The sequence below is a fragment of the Ipomoea nil genome, unplaced genomic scaffold (genome assembly GCF_001879475.1).
Source record: "Ipomoea nil cultivar Tokyo-kokei standard unplaced genomic scaffold, Asagao_1.1 scaffold0642, whole genome shotgun sequence".
NCBI lineage: Eukaryota > Viridiplantae > Streptophyta > Magnoliopsida > Solanales > Convolvulaceae > Ipomoea > Ipomoea nil.
The window spans coordinates 560,328-580,691 of record NW_017617070.1 but is presented as its reverse complement, the minus strand read 5'-3'; the positions used below and the strand labels follow the sequence as shown (position 1 = coordinate 580,691).

The following is a 20,364-nucleotide window of genomic DNA, read 5'->3' as shown; positions in this document are numbered from 1 at the left end:
TCTCCCTGCGTAGTTTCTGCCCCAACTCCAACAAAAATATATCACCTTCAAATCACCAAATCCCTCCCAAGAAAAGTTCAAGAGTTCATTCAACAAGTTATTCCAAGCCCAAGAAAAATACTAGTGGAGTCATTTAACCCTTCCCAGCAAGTTCGAAGCAAGAAGTTGGATAGCAATGGCAAAAGGAAAGAAGCAAGTAGAGGAATCCAGCCATGAAGGTTCCAACTATTCGGTCATTGGAGGTAAAACTTACTTCCCTGAGCACTTTTCTGAGGATTTTAATGGAATGTTAGGAAGTAGAGGGTTATTGAAGAAATTCCTAATGATTCAAGAGGAAATTTATCCGGATTTAGTTATTGAATTTTATGAGAACCTGTCTACCAAGCACAAGAAGGGGATCACAAAGGTTACCTCTAATGTGAAAGGTATCAAGGTAGAATTAACGCCACAAAAATTGTCAAATTGGTTTGATTTATCGATGGAGGGAATAGATACATATGATCGGGATGATTGGATTGCCCATGATAGGGTGACCTACCTTGAATATCTTAGATATATGATAGGTAGTAGGGAAGAGTTCCCTAAGGAATATAGACCTGAAAAGTCTGCCTTAAACAGCAAGAAAAAGTTGTTAGTGTTGCTTATAGAAGAGTGTTTGTTCCCGTGTCGGAACAACTCTAATGAGATTGGTAGTTGGATTTACACAATCGCTTTTCTTTTGAGGTTTGGACATAAGATAAATTTTCCAACTCTAATACTCAAACACATGTCCTACTCCAAGTCAAGAAACAGGAAGTCTTTGCCCTATGGTATGATGTTGTGTTGGGTGTTTATTAAGATGAATCTGCCCGAACGAGGAGAAAGAGTACAAAGGACTGTGAGGTCGGCTTTGACAGCCACTAATCTGAGGTACTACGAGTTGTACCAGACTGTGGACAACGAGTACCTTACCTTGTCACAGATTGCGAGGAAACCTTTGGATGAAAGGATAGCACTTGTGGTTAGTTTGAATATACCACAAAAGAGATGGGAAAGTGTGGGGATTGAAGCTAGACACATAGCCGAGGCAAGTGGAGAAGGGAATGCTGTGGGAGTAGATCAAGAGATGGGAATAGAGAATGAGGAAAAGCCAGTTGCAGCACCTCAGACAAAACCGCAAAGAGAGTACATGGGAGGACCTAGAGGACACTCTTACGAGGACATGTACGAGATGATCAACACAAGGTTTAACAATCTGAGTGCTCAAGTCAATTATGGATTTTTTAATCTTGATCAAAGAGCAGCTATGATAGAGGAAAGAATGTGCATTGAGAATGTGCAGAGATGGACGCCTTACGGTTGAGATCCTAGATACATGCCACCAGGAGGTTCCTCGGGAGGCTTTGATCAAGGTAATTAGTTAAACCTTTCAAGTTCAGTTAGTAGTTAAGTTTGCATAGCTAGACCTGTATAAGTTTAGTTAAAGTATCTGTGAACTCAGAGATTCCTAAGCCTTCCAGTATTCCACCAGAAATCCTTAAACCAATCTCGATACTTTTAGTATCCTTCAAAAAGTTTTCTTACCAAGTGAACCTTTTGTTTGTTCCAAGTTTCGGGACGAAACTTTTTTTAAGGGGGATAGGATGTGACAACCCAAAATTTATTTTATAAATTCGGGTTTAAGAAAGTCCAAAATAGCCAATTTTCACTCCATAAAAATTTTTACAAAGAAAGCAGTGTTGAATAAATTATTTAAAGTCATTTTAAATTTAATTCGACACCAAGAATGGATTTAATTCCAATATCGTAAAATTTCAGGTACATCACGTGCCAAGTTTTGAACTGAAAATTCAATCTGAGTGAAACCGAGAGAAATCTGAGAAGCCTAAATCAAGTGTCTATCTAGAAATCATTCTGAGAAATTCAATTTCAAACCCAATCTACTTTTAAAATCCTGATTTTTGACCATGGACCATGAAGCATGGTGAACCACACCACTCCTAGAGCTTATCTGATGCAACTTTCTAACCAACTCTTTACATTTTTGCCCTCCTCCAATATTGAGCCATTCTCAAAATTTTGCCTCTTGATTACACTCTTTGCTTCCCCAACCATTTTGCTCTGCAAAACACAAGTCACAGTAAGTTCTCCAAGCTCTAGCCCTCAATTTCTTAAGTTTCCTTCTACTCTATCTCTGAGAACTTGGTAGTAAGCGGTTATGTGGTTTGTTTGAGATGTTTAGGAGGTGAAGGAGGGTGTAGCTAACTTGGGAAGGAGGTGGAATCCCAGCCAAGAGAAGAAGACTTCAAAGGTATAACCCATGGACTCCCAAAGCTATTTCTAGAGTCTGTGAAGTCTATGTTTTGAGTAGAAATGAGTAGAAATGCTAGATATTTGAAGTGTTTGAGTTTTTACATGATCTTTTGTTGCTTGTTGATGTGTTGTAGATGTTTTGGATGAGTTAGAGATGTCTGGTTTAATTTTTCAGATGTGAAGAAATCATCTGGTGCATAGACAGTGTGCACCAGTAGTTTGCGCGACTCCAGCCAACGGCCCACCAGGGGGACCATTGGCTAGAACCGTAGCCAATCGGGCCTAGGCAACTGCCCTAGGAGGAGACCGTTTCCTAGAGCCAGCTTTTTTGCGGCTTTAACGGCGGGTCTAGCCTAGCCCCGCCCAAGCTCCGTTGGTTGTTCTCTATGTAGTGGCCGGGCCCTTGTGGATCAGCTACGTGTCGTTTCGGATGGGGTGTCAAGGGCCCTTGTGGCTCAGTACCTCGGGTCCATCTTGACGCACGTTTTGACTTTGATTTCGTTGAGTTTAGAGAAGAATTCAACATTTTATGCTAAGATTTGTAAGCCTAATTGTTGTAGAGTTTGGTTTGAGTAATTCACAGTGAATGTGTTTAAGTTTATGAGACTTATGTATTTTATTTGCTAAGCATGTCATTGTTTGATAGTTAAATCGAGAAGCATGAGCTTAATTAGTTGAGTTTAGCCATCAAAGCATGCCTAAATTGTATACTGCGAGTTGATGAACTTTACTGCCATGTTTGTTAATTTTCAAGCATATCTTTGTTGATAGTATTTTGAGTTTCAAAAGCATGTTAAATACTTGCTAAGTGTTATTGAGAAAAATTGTTAAGTTTCGAGTAGTAAGCATGATATATGAAACTGTTTAGTTTCACATTGAATAAAAGCTAGAAGCACTATTTCACAGTATTTGGCATTGTTGAGTAGTTCATGTTTTAAAAGTGCATAAATGGCCATTGTGAACCTAAGTATTATTTTCTAAAATCTCAGTTTCATGTAGAAAGCATTTACCTTGCCATATTGAGATGGAGTTAAGGAGTATGTGCATATTTGCATAAGAAAAGTATTGCATGATTTGAGTTTCATGAGTGATATATATATATATATATATATATATATATATATATATATATATATATATATATATATATATATATATATATATATATATATATATATATATATATATATATATATATATATATATATATATTGTGAGGAAAACAGTATTTTTGGAGGACCCGTTTGGACTATGTCCTTTCGGAGTAAAAGAGAAAACAACGGACATTGCGATCCGATATCATGTAACGCGGCGTATTCCCACGTTACGAGGTTGGAAACTGCCCGCCAGGCTTGGAATCCTGGTCAGGGGGTGTGCACACTGATAGTTCGATACCTGATTTCACAGAGTACAAGTATTGGAACCACGAGATTGGTTCTGTGAGCGGGATGAGAGATTGGCAAGTTATACGCCGTACCCAATGGGTTAATTCAAACTATGGTGAATGTCCGGCCTCGCCCACGTGTAAAGAGAAAGAAAGCGAGTCAAAAGAAAGAAAGTGAGTCATTGAGACTCAAAGAAAAGAAAAGCAAAGAAAGTCATTTATGACAACAAGAAACCTCCACAGAAAAGTATTCTTTTTGAAAGAGTGTGAAAGTATATTTATATATCTTGCACTAGATTGCATGAGTAGTAGCACGAGATTGCTTATTTATATATATCTTGCACTAGATTGCATGAGTAGTAGCACGAGATTGCTTATTTATATATATCTTGCACTAGATTGCATGAGTAGTAGCACGAGATTGCTTATTTATATATCTTGCACAAGATTGCATGGGTAGTAGCACGAGATTTCTTCTATATATATGTCTTGCACTAGATTGCATGAGTAGTAGCACGAGATTGCTTATTGATATATCTTGCACGAGATTGCATGAGGAGTATCTGATGGCATGAGTTGCATATTTGATTTATATGAGAAAGCATGAGAATATTGATTATTTGAGAAGCTGTAGATTGTTCATAAGATGAGAATGTGATGAGTTGTTTATGATTAAGTATGCCTATTTGAGTATTAGGTTGCAAGCATCTAGAAGTTACGCCAAAGTATGTTAAGTGTTTAAACTTGCCTGAGCAAAGAATGTTGAATCTTGTTTTCCAAAGTATATAGTGTACTTACTTTACAGGGTTGAGTGGCGTTATACTTAGCTTCGTGCTAACGGTTTTATTTGTTATTTGTTGTTTGTTAACCCCTTTCAGGGGGACACAGTTCATAAAGTTGAGTGCACGAGTTAGACAAGTGTAGCTAGATAGCTTGTAGTCTAAACTCTTATGATTTTTATGGTTGTAGTAGTTTGTCCTTTTGATGGTGCTGGACACTGGGTTTTATTCCCATAGTATTTCGTGGATGTTATGACTTTAATGTTTTAGTTTTACCCTTAGCATGTGCAATCACCATAGAGTGTGATTGTGGTGATAATACTCCTTTTAAGTTATTAATTTAGTTTATTTCCGCTACTTAGTTTATCTTTAAAAGGTTTAGTTTGTTAAGTTTAAGAAAAAGGAGATGTTACAAGGTGCGTCATTTTAATACTTAAAGTCTCTCAACCGCACGGGAAGCCATCCCCGCACCTGAACCTTTCCATATATATATATATATATATATATATATATATATATATATATATATATGTGGAAGGGATCAAGTGCATTTGAGGCTTCCCGTGCGGTTGTGCGGGTGGACGCACGTTAAGCATTAATCTGACGCACTTAAAGTATACAACACACGCACATTAAGCACACAATCATCACGCATGTTAAGCACAAGTCTCACACATGTTAAGTACAAGTCTCACGCATGTTAAGCACAAGTGTCACGTATGGTAATAACAAAAACACAAGCACCTTAAGTTTTAACAACAACTCACATTAAGTACACACTCAAGCACATTAAGTACAAAACTCATGCACCTTAAGCACAAGACTCACGCACCTTAAGCACAAAACTCACACACATTAAGCACAAAACTCGTGCACTTTAAAGTTTCAACAACAATTCATACAACAACTCACATTAAGTACACACTCAAGCACATTAAGTACAAAACTCATGCACCTTAAGCACAAGACTCACGCACCTTAAGCACAAAACTCACACACATTAAGCACAAAACTCGTGCACTTTAAAGTTTCAACAACAATTCATACAACAACTCACATTAAGTACACACTCACGCACATTAAGCACAAAACTCACGCAACTTGGGCACAAGACTCACACACCTTAAGTACAAAACTCACGCATATTAACATTACACACTCACGCACATTAAGTACAAATCTCAGGCACATTAAGCACAAGCCTCACGCACATTGAGTACAAAACTCACGCACATTAATCAACCGCACGGGAAGCATTTAATCACACTGGAACCTTTCACTATATATATATATATATATATATATATATATATATATATATATATATATATATATATATATATATATATATATATATATATATATATATATATATATATATATATATATATATATATATATATATATAGGGACTCACTCAGGTGCGAATAAGTGCCCAGGAAGGAAATGCGAACGAATAAGCGCGCGACACGTGTCCAGATCTAATAACTTAAAAAAAAAACGTGGTGGCATTTTCGTAAATAATTGAACATCGAAGTGCAAGTAAAATCTCTTATAAGTGCACCTATTTTCACCTATAAGTGCATGTAATTTTGCCTTGTTAGCATTCACTTTCCGCAACCATTCATGCACCTGGATGTGCTTATAACTATATATGCAACTATTTATAACTATAGGTGCAACTACTTATAACTATAGGTGCAACTACTTTCACCTATGAGTGCATGTAATTTTGCCTTGTTAACATTCATTGATCTGAGTTCAGCGGGTAGTAATACTCCTGAAAACCACTCGCAAATATTCATACACCTAGATGCAACTACTTATACCTATGTGTGCAACTACTTAGAACTATAGGTGCAACTACTTAGAACTATAAGTGCAACTAAGTATTGATGCTCAGTGTAAATTTTTACTTGCACCTATAATACATTTTACATGCACTTGTAATACATTTTACTTGCACTTCGATGTTCAATTATTTACGAAAATGCCACCGCATTTTTTTAAAAAATCAGTGTTTCTCATCCATTAGATCTGGACACGTGGACGAACAGAATCCATTCCTATTTCGCGCCTGGGCGAGCCGTTCGCACCCGAGTGCAAGTCTATATATATATATATATATATATATATATATATATATATATATATATATATATATATATATATACTAGTTTTTTACGCGCATTGCGCGATTGGGATAATGCCCAATATTTTTTTTTAAATAAGTACTTTAAAGTATATCAATGCAAGATTATATTGGAACTGTTCATGCATAGATAATTGAATGTTAAATTTGCGTATTTAAATAGGCAATTCTAAGTTTACAAATGCAAGATAATATATATAGTCAAGAATATTGATTATAATTGTCAATAAAATAATTGTATAGGTATGGTTGAAACCAAATACGGGACATAAGGGAGAGCAAATAAAAATTAGGGCATAAAATATTAAATATATACTAATATTTAAGAGCTAATTGCTGATTGCCAAATGAGAACATTGCGAGATAGTATCCCACTTCAATTTGTTGCATGATCTTTTTGTCAATAAATCGCCAAGTAGTTAATATGATTGGCTTAAATATATTTTTTTATTTTTTTTAAAACAATTATTATTATTATTATTATTATTATTATTATTATTATTATTATTATTATTATTATTATTATTATTATTATTATTATTATTATTATTATTATTAGTATATACCCTTAGGTCATTTTACATGTTAATCTAAACAGATAATTTTTTCAAATATCTTTTTACCAACCGTTGATATAATTCGCTGGTTAAATTCGCTAATATAATATGCTAACACTAACCGCTAACTGCTTATTGTCAAACAAGTACATTGCGAGATAGTTCTCACTTCAATTTGTTGTGATTTGAATACTCTCTTTGTCAACAAATCTCTCAAGTAGTTAATATGATTGGCTTTATTAATTTTTTTTTTAATTTTTTCATGGTATTAATAAAATACTTGGTAAATAAATATATAGCATTATTTTGTATTATAATTTTGATAATTAATTAAAAAATAGTGCACAAAAAAAAAGATAATAGACAATGTAGTGAATATAATCAATTGATGAATTTGAATGTAAAGAATTTTTACATTGGAGAAATATAAAGACAATATAACTAATAAAATTATTTCTCTTATTTAATTTATTGATAATGAATAATTTTTTTTAATAAAGACATTGTAGGGACAATGTAGCGAATATAATCAATTGATGAATTTGAATGTAAAGAATTTTAAAATTGGAGAAAAATAAATACAATATAACTAATGAAATTATTTCTCTTATTTAATTTATTGATAATGAATAATTTTTTTGAATAAAGACATTGTAGACAAATAATTCTAAATTAAAGAAATGCATATGTATTATTTTTGTTGTAGCTAATAAATTATTATTTAATTTAATTTAATAAGATTAAAATAGAGTACTAATTATGCCAACTTTAATTGGGATGAGGTTCGAACCTAAGACATTTCTTATTGAAATCAATGAGTAAGTTAACGGTGAACTAACAGAAATTAACCGAAAATATAATATTTAACGAAAAAGTTAATATACAATCATATTCATTAAGGATAAATTAGGAAATTTTAAGGAAAAATTAAAATCTGATCAATCCGAGCCATTCATTTGATTAAAAAATTTGACCGCCATTTTTTCTACCCATTATAGGCCTAACTCTCTTGGGATCTTATTAGTGTACTAGTTTTTTACGCGCATTGCGCGATTAGGATAATGCCCAATTTTTTTTTTTAAATAAGTACTTTAAAGTATATCAAGGCATGATTATATTGGAATTGTTCATACATAGATAATTGAATGATAAATTTACGTATTTAAATAGGCAATTCTAAGTTTACAAATGCAAGAGTATATAGTCAAGATTGATTATAATTGTCAATAAAATAATTGTATAGGTATGGTTGAAACCAAATACGGGACATAAGGGAGAGCAAATAAAAAGTAGGGCATAAAATATTAAATATATACTAATATTGATGAAGAGCTAACTACTGATTGTCAAACAAGGACATTGCGAGATAGTTTCCCACTTCAATTTGTTGTGTGATTTGAGTATTCTTTTTGTCAATAAATCCCCCAAGTAGTTAATATAATTGGCTTAACTATTTTTTTAAAAACAATTATTATTATTATTATTAAATATATGTATACCCTTAGGTCATTTTACATGTTAATCTAAACAGATAATTTTTTCAAATATCTTTTTACCAATCGTTGATATAATTTGCTAATATAATCCGCTAACTGCTGATTGTCAAACAAGGACATTGCAAGGTAATTCTCGCTTCAATTTGTTGTGTGATTTGAATATTCTCTTTGTCAACAAATCCCTCAAGTAGTTAATATGATTGGCTTTATTAATTATATATATTTTTTAATTTTTTCATGGTATTAATAAAATACTTGGTAAATAAATATATAGCATTATTTTGTATTATAACTTTGATATTTAATTAAAAATAGTGCACAAAAAAGATAATAGACAATGTAGTGAATATAATCAATTGATGATTTTGAATATAAAGAATTTTTACATTGGAGAAATATAAAGACAATATAACTAATAATATTATTTCCCTTAATTAATTTACTGATAATGAATAATTTTTTGTAATAAAGACATTGTAGGGACAATGTAGCGAATATAATCAATTGATAAATTTGAATGTAAAGAATTTTTATATTGGAGAAAAATAAATACAATATAACTAATGAAATTATTTCTCTTATTTAATTTATTGATAATGAATAATTTGTTTTGAAGACACATAATTCTAAATTAAAGAAATGCATATGTATTTTTTGTTGTTGTAGCTACTAAATTATTATTTAATTTAATAAGAATAAAATAGAGTACTAATTATGCCAACTTTGATTGGGATGGAGTTCGAACCTAAAACCTTTCTTATTGAAATTGAAATCAATGAATAAGTTAACGGTGAACTAACAGAAATTAACGGAAAAGATAATATTTAACCAAAAAGTTAACGGATAATCATATTTATTAAGGGTAAATTAGGAAATCCTAAGGAAAAATTAAAATCTGATCAATATGAGTCATTTATTTGATTAAAAAATTTGACCGTCATTTTTTCTACCCATTATAGGTCTAACTCTCTTGGACTCTTATTAGTATAGTAGACTAGTTTTTTTACGCGCTTTGCGCGATTGGGATAATGCCCAATATTTTATTTTAAATAAATACTTAAAGTATATCAATGCAAGATTATATTGGAATTGTTCATGTATAGGTAAATAAATATTGAATTTGTTTATTTAAATCGGAAATTTAAAGTATATAAAATGTAAGATAATATATGAGAGATTGATTATAATTGTCACTAAAATAAATATTTGCTACTTTGTAATAACGCCAGTCTAAATAGTTAGTCTAAAAGCAATAGTCTAAATAAATCCTACTTTTTATTTAAATTTAAGCAATAGTCTAAATAAATAATTCTCTTTTGATTTATATTGTAGGAAGCTTTAGATTTGCTTTGCTATGTATATGATTGTGATTTTAGTTGTACTACGAACTCTTTATCTTACAAGCACATATTGATATTTGGTAGTGGTAGTTTTTCCCTACATGTTTAATGTGTTGTGAGATGTGTATCGTAGGTTATCATGTAAAACATATAACAAAATATTAATATTTATTGTATTTGTATAAAATACTTGGTAAATAAATATATATAACATATTTGGAAGGTTGTGAGATCGAGCCTCGGTGGAGGCGTTATTGGCTCTTTGTGTTTCAGTAGGTTGAGAAAGTATATGAACAGATACTACAATGTAATAGAGCTAGTAGCATTCAAAAAAAAATTAAAAGATAATGTAAAAAGAAGACAATGGACAATGTAGTGAATATAATAAATTAATAAATTTGAAGGTAATGAATCTTTGAATTGTAGAAAATAAAGATAATATAACTAATGAAATTATATTTTTTAAAAATTTGTTATAATGTTTCTCAAAAAAAAAAAATTGTTATAATGTATAATTTTTTAAAATAAAGGCATTATAGACATCTAATTCTAAATTAATTAAATGCATATGTATTATTTTTTGTTGTAGCTACTAATTTATTTAATTTAATAAGAGTAATAAAGTGGCGTATATACTTTTCATCAACAATAATGAAATATAATCATTGATTTTATTTTTTATTTCCATTCGTTGTTGAGACAAATTGTTTTGAGAGTTTGTCAATGACAATTGATACAATTGCTGTCAATTGATAATATATAATTCAAAATATATGGTCACAATAGATATTGTTATAATGATGTAGTAAAAATTAAATTAAGTTACAAATTTCTTATAAGTTTTCATGTTCTGATGTAAACTTATTCAATTAGGGCCAGTGGGATGTCAACATTGTCAATTATTTGAAAAATGGTCGGTTTTAGAGTTCAAGTGTAATTGTATTTATGATCAGCAACTTTGTAGTTAGTTCGTGCAAGTCTTACAATGATGTAAGAATAATTTTGTCCGATAAAAAAAAATAATAGTATAATATTTGTAAAGTAATATACGATTGTACCATTATAAAAATACATACAAAAAATATTAATACCATAATGACCTAAATCATTCCAATAATGCAACAGCATAATTAAAATACTAAGTTTTGTTTTAAATAACCAAACGAAGATTAATTAAACGAAAAAAAAAAAAAAAACTTAACCTAAACTTGTTTTTTTTTTTTTAAATGCAAGAAAATCAAATCGATTTTTAAAGTTCCTGATTTATAATCTTTGATGCTCAAATTTTGAATGCTATGTATTTAGTCGGGCTAATTAGTTGACCAAAGTTTATGTTAAATTATATATATATATATATATATATATATATATATATATATATATATACACACACACACACACACACATTTTAACATATTCCTAGTATATGTTTAACAATTATGCCAACTCGGATATGGCCGTGATCGGGCAGAACACCGGTCGGGTCCGGCCGTCTTGAAGCAAGGAAGCAATACAAACGTAGTTGGATGATGATCGGTACTGACCAGCATTCTGTTGTAGCGCTCGGGTCAAAGAATCTTGTACTAACCCATCCGGAGAACATCTTAGGTCGATCGGGATATATCCTACCATGCACTAAACGGTCTAAACGTATGCACCTTAAGTACTAAAGTTATGCACCCAACGGTCTAAACTATTGCACTTTAAGTTCTAGTTATGCACTCAAAGAACAAATAATATGCACACGAAGAAAGAAAATAATGCACCCAACTTTTGAGAAGTTAATAAAGTAAATATGCACTTGACGATAAACTATGCACTCGAAGAGACAAAACATGCACTCGAGGAAGGAACAATATGCACCCAAAGATGGAAAATAATGCACCAAAAAAAATGAACTTATACTTACACTAAATTACCATAATGCTACCGCATTTTTTTTCTTCATTTTGGACTGTTGATTTGAACAAGATCAGTGACGGACATTTAACCCTATTTTTCACCTAAGACCTCACTCCATCTAATTGGTGATATATATAGTTTAATGTGTGCCAGTGCGGGCATGATTAACGGTTTCATAAAAGAAAACGGATGCATTACAAGGTTCTATGTTGAGATCTAAAATGTATATTTTTAAATTCTATCACTTAATTCTACTCGTTGATATGACAAATAAGAATTAATTATTTTTATCATATGAATTCATATAAAAGTGTCTGCATCAAAAATTTATTAAAGAAAATAAAAGTTGATAGTAGTATAAAATAAGAGTCCACCAAGTATTTTCATAGAGTTCTAGGTTATTGTGAGTAACGTAAGATTAATGGGATATGCATATGCATGCTCATAGTTTTCCGGTTGTACTTTGTACAGATCAGAGGTCCAGCCACGGCACGTTGCCTACACGGCTTTGCACTGGTCAGGTCAACACGACTGTACTTGTATAGTTGTATCGATCAGTTTGGATAAACCATGTATTTTTCCACCCTCGCTAGCTAGTAATACTTTCATCATAATTTCCAATTTATTCAATTAAAAAACACATACCAGTATGACCCCTTGTAATTTTAGTCAAGTTTCTAATTTTGACAAGTCTTGGTGGTTTTTTGTCCAAGCAATCTTATCCTTCTCAAAATTTTGATCAAAATGGACTCAAGCTAATATTGAATAAGAATTTACACTTCTAACAAACAAACTAATATTGAGTAATCACAAATATATATAGTGATGGGGAAATAGGATCTCGGGACTCATTTTATTGGAAAAGTGAAAAGTCTTTGCCCAAGTGGGGGGTAAAGGAAAAATGTTGGCCCAAATCTTATTGGATTGGGATGACAGAAAAGCAGACAGGCAAGCAAGGAGGGCAATTTATATCCTCCACCAGGGCGCGCATTGCATTGTGCGCCTTAATGCAAAACGACGTCGTTTCATTTTTTTTTTTTTTTTGAAATTTCGCTACCCTGTGTTGGCGGTTAATTTTCTTTAAAAAGAATCTCATGTTCAAAAATGTACATAATTTTATACTAAAATACACATAATTGTATACATGAATGTACATAATTGTATAACAAAATACACATACTTGTAAAAAAAAAAAAAAAAAAAAAAAAAGATAATACATATAATCTAACATAATACATAATATACATAAAATTTTAACATAATAAACATCAACTCTTAACATAATACACATAAATTTCCTGTTTCTGATGTACATAATTGTATAAAAAAGTACATAATTGTAAAAACAAATACACATAATCACGTCAACTGCCTACATAACTTACCAAACGACATTGTTTTGGGAGGCGCGGGGTGCACAATGCTACGCGCGCCGTGGTGCAGGGTATAACGATTGAAGCAAGGAGGGGGTGTGCAAGGTGGAAGGTGAGGCGGTGCAAGGCAGGAGGTGGGGGGGCGCCAGCGGCCGTCGGTGCATCGGGGAGGGCGGCGACCGTGGGGCCGAGGCGCTCCAAGGGCGCCGTCCGCGCCCCCTAGCATCCCGACGACGTAAATTAAAAAAACAAAACAATACAATAGAGAATAAAAAAAGGTTTGAATCACCAATTTAGTGTATATTAAAGTCGTGGATCATGAATGCAAAAATGTAATCGGAGTCACATCTAATAGGCCCAGGGACGGAGCTAAGGGGGGCGGGGGGCAGCTGCCCCCCTCCCTCCACCCCCACTGCATATATAACCTTTGTATGTATATATGTATATATAGTACATGCATGTACTATAAAGTTTTTATAAAGTTTCAATGTGTTTTATTTTTTGCTCATATCCAATAATATTTATACATATATTTTTTAGGTAATTTATTTTTTCCAAATTATCTCTTTTGTTTTAATGTTTCGCCTTTACTGAAAAAAATTTCTGGATCCGTCCCTGCTTCTTCGCCCCTCAACAGAATTCTTGGCTCCGTCCTTGAATAGGCCTTATCCCTTTTTAAAAATGAGAGTTTATGATATAGTGTGATAAATTTAGAAACCTAGAAAATTTGGTTAAAAAAAAAAAAAAATTGTCCTATTTAAACGTAATCGATTTTTCATGGAAAAACGCAGAGGATTTAATATGCATTTCCGACTCTTATTTTATTTATAAGCTAGTCATGTTGCTGCTAGACGTAGTAGAGGGTCTTGGTACTTGGAAGTTGGAACTCGGGAAGCATGATATCACGGTCCATCGGCTTGCTGACGCAATAATGATGACATCAGCTTCTTTATTTTCAGAAATGAAATCAATGGTGCACAACGCCCACAACCGCATATCCAATAATGTAGTCTTAATTCTTCCAAAAGGTTGAACCTCAACTCTAATGTCGTCTCGTCTTAATTCTTCCAATAATGTCGTCTTAATTACAGAAGCTATTTAATGAGGTCATTTTAAGGGTTTATATCTTATTCTAACGGATAATTAAATCTTTATTTACTAAAAAAAAATTATAAATTGTACATAAAATCATTTTTTTTCACAAAAAGCTCGTGACTCCCAATAAATAAAATCTTTTTACGGTTTGGGTCGGATCAAAGTGAATTCAGATTTTTTCGTAGTAAGATCAAAAAATTGATATATTATACACTCAAAACGAATAATAAGTAAATGAGAAGTGATTTTCAAAGTAGACTCGTTTGAGGTGGAAGTTGGAAGTAGCCTTAGTTTTATCCCACATTGAAAAAGGATGTGAATTTGCACTAGTATATATTCAATTTTATTTTAGAAGGGATTTGACTTGTATAGCATAAAGGCTCTTTTGCATGCTGTGTGGTGGCCTAATTTAAGATGAGTCACAAGCTAAGTTATGCCAATCGAAATTTGTTAGGTGCTAATTATGCATAGGGTACAAGACTCTTGTAATAGTATAAGTAAGTTTTGAAATAGATTATTACTTTTTGCATAAGGTATAATCGGACATACTACTTAAATTGTATATTTATTTTCATCATAATTAGACATTTTGTATTGATGTGGATCAACATATTCTTGCTCCATTCACATGGGTGGGGATTGAACCCCCAACCTCATGCTTACAAGACTAGGTGCTAAACCACCATGTCAACCATGTTTATTGATCAACATATCATTAGTTAAGTATTTGTGAATCATAATGTACTCAAAAAATGCAAACAGGTTTGCAATTTAAAAAATAAAAATAAAATCTAGTGAGTCAGTAGCATATGACTATATGAGTTACTAGTAGCATATGAGTTGCTAGTTTTGTTTAAAATTGTGTCCATATATGTGTGCACACGCCAGTATATCAACAATGCAATAATTGCGAAGCAATTGTTAAATTTTAATTTGACACTATTAGATAAGAATATTTCAGCCTCCTTAAAGCAACTAGTTAGTTAAATTAAATTTTTTCAAAAAAAAAAAAAAAAAGGTACAAAAAAAAAATTCAAAAAAAAAAAGTTAGTTAAATTAAATTAAATTTGAATATATTTTAATATGGAAACTCCAAAAGATGCTAGCCATGTTGGTAAAATAGTTAGTCTATAAGTCAATTTTAACTTAATTATTTGACCACTATTAGCTATTTCACTTGGTTAAACAATCAATATGAGTGTTTGATTAATTAGTTTTTTGTAACAATTATTTCACCAAAATGCTAAAATTCAAAAAATTGCTCGACGTAACTTTTTCGATTAACTTTTTGAGAAAGTCATTTTGTATGTAATCAGCTAACAACCAATTTACCAAACACTTTAATTTCCTACAATCAACTAATGCTATCATCTAGTCAAACTCACTAACACAATCAGCTAGTAGTCATTTACCAAACACCCCACTATTTTTTTCCATTTCAGAGACGTTTAGTCTATGAAATTCATGAAAACTCATTCAAAAGCATTTTTGGGTCATTTTTCAATTAAGAAAAAGTTCAGAAACATGTTTTAAGGTCAAGAAACCTGCTATTTTCCAATAAAACGAGTGCGATCGATAACTACGGTTTCGTGACATTGCTTCTCTTTTTCTTCTATCAAGAATTACTGAATAATATTATGAAGACAAATAACAAATGTGAAATGTTGGATGAGACAATGCAAATTTGCAAGCATGGAATATGTTGGCATCCTCTAATTTGTCTACCTATCATTGGATGATCAAACCTTAGCTAGAGTTTGTATTTTTAATTTTATAGATATGTTAATTAAAACATGATTGCTAAAGTTTATAAATATTTTAAATTTTAGATATTGGTATGATGTTATTATTTCAATTAGACATTGTGATGTTTAACTATTTGTTACTTATTTAATTTAGTGCATTACTTTTAAAGTTTTATTTTTTAGTTATATATTTTTATTTATCAAACTAGTAATAGATGTTTATACATATTTAATATAATTATTTGCAAATATACTCCTATATTTCTTTATTTGTATGTTTCCCCAATGTTTCATTTCCTACATTTTTTGACTTTGGTATTTTATCATTTTCCATTTCTTGTTTCTGTGCAACATAGAATTTAACAATAACAATTCTCTTAGATGGTGTTTGGTAGCCAAGGAAGTTTAAACTTTCTTGAAAGTTTAAATTAAGAAAAATAAATTTATCTTATTAGAGTATGATTCTTTTTTCAAGTGATTGAGAAAGTATAAAACATATTTACTTACATATTTAAACATTTTGGCATTATGTTAAAAAAATTCTTTTATAAATAATTATATTTCTCTCATGCTTTAACTATATGAAAAATTATAATACTTCAGCATTGAAGAGATGATCCCAACTCATCACATAAAATTACAATTCATCAAAAAAGTGTCTGTGTCGTTTTTTTAATTGGCGAATTTTTTGTACGTGTTCAGTTGTACGTCGAACACATTCATATTATATTATTATATATACATGCATATTGCATAGAAGAATGCATTCTGAGTTAGCACTAATTGTTTGCTTCATCATTTTGTATTAATGGTATGCGTATTTCATGTTTATATCTGGTAAGGGTATATTGGAGATTTAAAAAAAAAAAAAAATTAGAAAGTTTAAACTAATCAAATATTTGTAAAAATTGTCTTTGACAATTTAATTGTTATGCGTTTAGATAACACCAAACATATTAATTAATTCTCCTGACAAATATATTTGCTCAATTATTTTCCAATAGTGTTTTTTTTTTTTTTTTATATATAGTACTATATATTGACCCTGTTACATGTAGTATCCGTTTATATATACCTGTTTTTTTAATACTATTGACCATGTAATATCCATTCATATATACCTATATCCATTCATATACGTGTTAATATTGCCTCCACTGAAGCTCAAACTCATGACCTCCCACTTGAAATAGTCACTTCACACCGCTTGACCACAAGATCTTTGACATTTTTTCCAATAGTTTAATTGATGGGAAAGTTAGTTTAATCCTTTTCAAAGGTTGATTCTTTTTTTCCACTTTCACAATTCCATCATACTTAACCTAGCATATATATATATATATAGAGATATATAAATATAAACTAAAAGAAATTAGAAAGTTTCTAAGCAAATCGAACTCATAATCTCATATACAAATTAAACCATGCAGGAATACATTAAAAATCATCAACTAAATCATACACTTACCAAAAAAAATCATGTGACTTATAACGACACTAATTAATTACTCCCTCCGTCCCCAATTCCTTGCCACATTTGCTTTTTGCACGATTTTGAATGCAACAAAACTAATGTTACTAACTTTCTAATTTTGCCCCTCAAACTAAAAGGAAAGTAAGACAGGTAAAACGGGACGGAGAGGTATACAACTATGATTTCATCACCATCAATCTAAGGGGTTGTCTAATATCCTCTCGGATATGGCTGCTGCCAGTGCTTCAGTGAAGCTATGATCATTTGTCAAGGAAGAAGCCATTTTCTCAACCAAAAGTTGTTGTATTTCCTTGGTGTTGTCCACTATGGAATCACATGATGATCTTTGTATGTTATTGTGAAATCCTAGATTAGATGTTTGTGATGCTAAGGTAAATGTTTGGGTTGTCTCTGATGGGTGGGGATGGTTGTGTTCACCTTCGTATATAGCTATCAAGATGGATTTATCTTCCACACTTCTCTGCACCTGCAATAAAAAATATCAGAGTTTTATTTCTTTATTCTTTGAGGCATTATTCGTAATCCTTATTAACAAAAATGTAATCCTTATTAACAAATTTTTTTGCCAAATGATAGTATGATACGATGTGTGACAAGTAATAACATTTATTCGTATTTTTAGCTACTAATGCATTGACTAGTCTTATTCCATCATAAATGAATAAGATGTAACATGTCAAATGGTACCATTCTAAATAGTGAGAGTTCTTCATATTAACTAGTAATAATTGGTTTTTAAAAAAAAAAACTAGTAATAATTGAATAGGTTAATTTAGATAAGTCAAGAATATAGATAGCATCGTATTTTTGGACAAAATACTTAAAGCAAATAGTATTTTTAATAATAATATAATAATAAGAGAGAATGGTCATATATTTTAGTCTCTCAATTTATTAGAATAGCCAACTCAGTCCCTGGATTATACATGTAACTCCATTTAGTCCCTAAATTGTTTGTTTAGTGGCCATTTTAGGTTATGAGGAACTTATAACAGCTCTATGAGGTGAGGGGCTAAAATAACCATCAAACAAACAATTTAAAACAAAATGGGGTTGCATGTATAATTAAGGAACTAAATTGACTATTATAATATAATTAAGAAACTAAAATGTCATTTTTCCAGCTTAATAATAATAAAAAAGAAGAAATTGGTGAATAAAATGAAAGAGAACGATGTGTATTTATTATTATAGCTATATGGTCCGATTAGTAACCCCAATTGAATAGAAAAATGTAATTCACTTTATATCAATTAATTAATTACTATTTGTACCTTTTTCTTCACAAGACAAGAAGGTGCAAAAGAACATTTGTAGTATGCTCTAGGAGATGGGTTATCTCTCGTTACTTTCTGACCGTACTTTCGCCATTGATATCCGTCTTTCACAATCTGCGCACAAAAACACAACAATTATAGCGCCATATATGCAGTAAGTTTGAGCCTTAAATATCATCGTGAAAGTAAAATAATATGTTAGATGCATACACATAATATGTTGTTAAAATATTTTGTGTTTATTGTACATATTATGTGTATTCACAGATACATAAACTGTGGTAGCAGTAGGTACAGAATATATCAATTACAACACATAATTTAAATGTTACTTTGAATCAGAGTTTACAACACAAGATAGATCATTATGCATGGTATAAATTGCCCATTCACGTCTCATGGGCTGTGAATAGCCTTTTATAGTTTTATGATATGAAAACTTGATATCAAGAAAATTGATAAATATGAAAAAAAAAAAAAAAAAAAAAAAAAAAAAAACCAAAAAAACTACGTACAAGGCTGGTGTCGGATGGATCGGTCTGGACGTGAACTCTGGAGATATTAGTTCTGATTTCCCTAGGCCTCTTGGATAATACCGATGCTTCATCGTACCCGATTTCGGAACTCCCGCAGGTTGTCGTGTCCCGGTCGGACTTCCTCCTCTTCCACGATCTCTCTTGCATGAAATCCAGTAACCGACTCTGCAAGCTGCTGTAGTTTTCGCACATCGCCGACAGCGCCGCCGACAGCTTTTTGTTCTCCGCCCTAGTCTCGTTCAACTCTTCCTCCAACGTTTCATGTTGTCCATCCCTCATCTGACCCAAAACATATATAAATCCTCTAGATCGTATCACCACTACAGGAAAAATTGCGATTTTTCTTGTACGTACCGTACAAAAAAGAGAAAGACAATAATCTATTCAATCAAGGTTTTAATGACCGGGTAACTCGGCAAGAGATCTACACTTGTAATCACAAGGTTTGAACCCTTGCCCTTTTGATTTAATTTGAACCCATCAATTATGAGTAAGTTAAACTGATTTACTTGTTTGTGATCCTTTTCTGTTAAAATCACAAAATAAGTTTACTCATACTAGAAAGAGTTGTGAGTTTCTTTCGTCATTAAAAAAAAAAAAAAAAAAAAATTGTACTAACCGGAATTTCGTTGACGGTAGCATTGAGATCTATATCCATACAAGGAGAATTGTCTTCCAAGGCGCAACTGCCCATCGCAGCGTGGAGTCAAGATCACAGTATTCTGCAAACTGAATCTGTTGAATTGAAGGGCGGATTAAGCTAGAAATGCCGAATTTATAGAATTCTTTGCAATATTTTTTTTTATTTTTTTTATTGTGAAAAATAATAGTTATCTAAAGTTTGGTCTAGGCGTATTTAGGACAGAAAGTTCGGAGAAACTGAACAAAATTTCCAGCATGGGTTTAGTCGTTTATAGTTATAATTATAATTTTCTTTTATT

The 20,364-nt window shown here is 31.5% G+C and overlaps 1 protein-coding gene across 1 annotated transcript; it reads right to left on the bottom strand.

Moving 5' to 3' along the window:
* Positions 1-17,467: 17,467 nt before the first annotated feature.
* Positions 17,468-20,183, bottom strand: LOC109174507 (probable WRKY transcription factor 40). Its single transcript, XM_019323739.1, has 5 exons — positions 20,043-20,183; positions 19,403-19,702; positions 18,885-19,001; positions 17,759-18,076; positions 17,468-17,621 (listed from the first exon to the last, which is right to left on the bottom strand). Exons 1-4 carry the CDS (start codon positions 20,115-20,117, stop codon positions 17,783-17,785), a joined length of 786 nt encoding a protein of 261 aa, XP_019179284.1. The 5' UTR covers positions 20,118-20,183; the 3' UTR covers positions 17,468-17,621; positions 17,759-17,782.
* Positions 20,184-20,364: the final 181 nt, after the last annotated feature.

Bases quoted from the DNA above. Each gene is read 5' to 3' on its own strand.
- LOC109174507 (XM_019323739.1), bottom strand. From the start codon at position 20,117: ATGGGCAGTTGCGCCTTGGAAGACAATTCTCCTTGTATGGATATAGAT. The intron at 19,703-20,042 runs GTTAGTACAATT...GTTTTGGGTCAG, and splicing joins CTACCGTCAACGAAATTCCG to ATGAGGGATGGACAACATGA. The intron at 18,077-18,884 runs GTACAAATAGTA...TTTTTATTGCAG, and splicing joins CTTGTCTTGTGAAGAAAAAG to GTGCAGAGAAGTGTGGAAGA.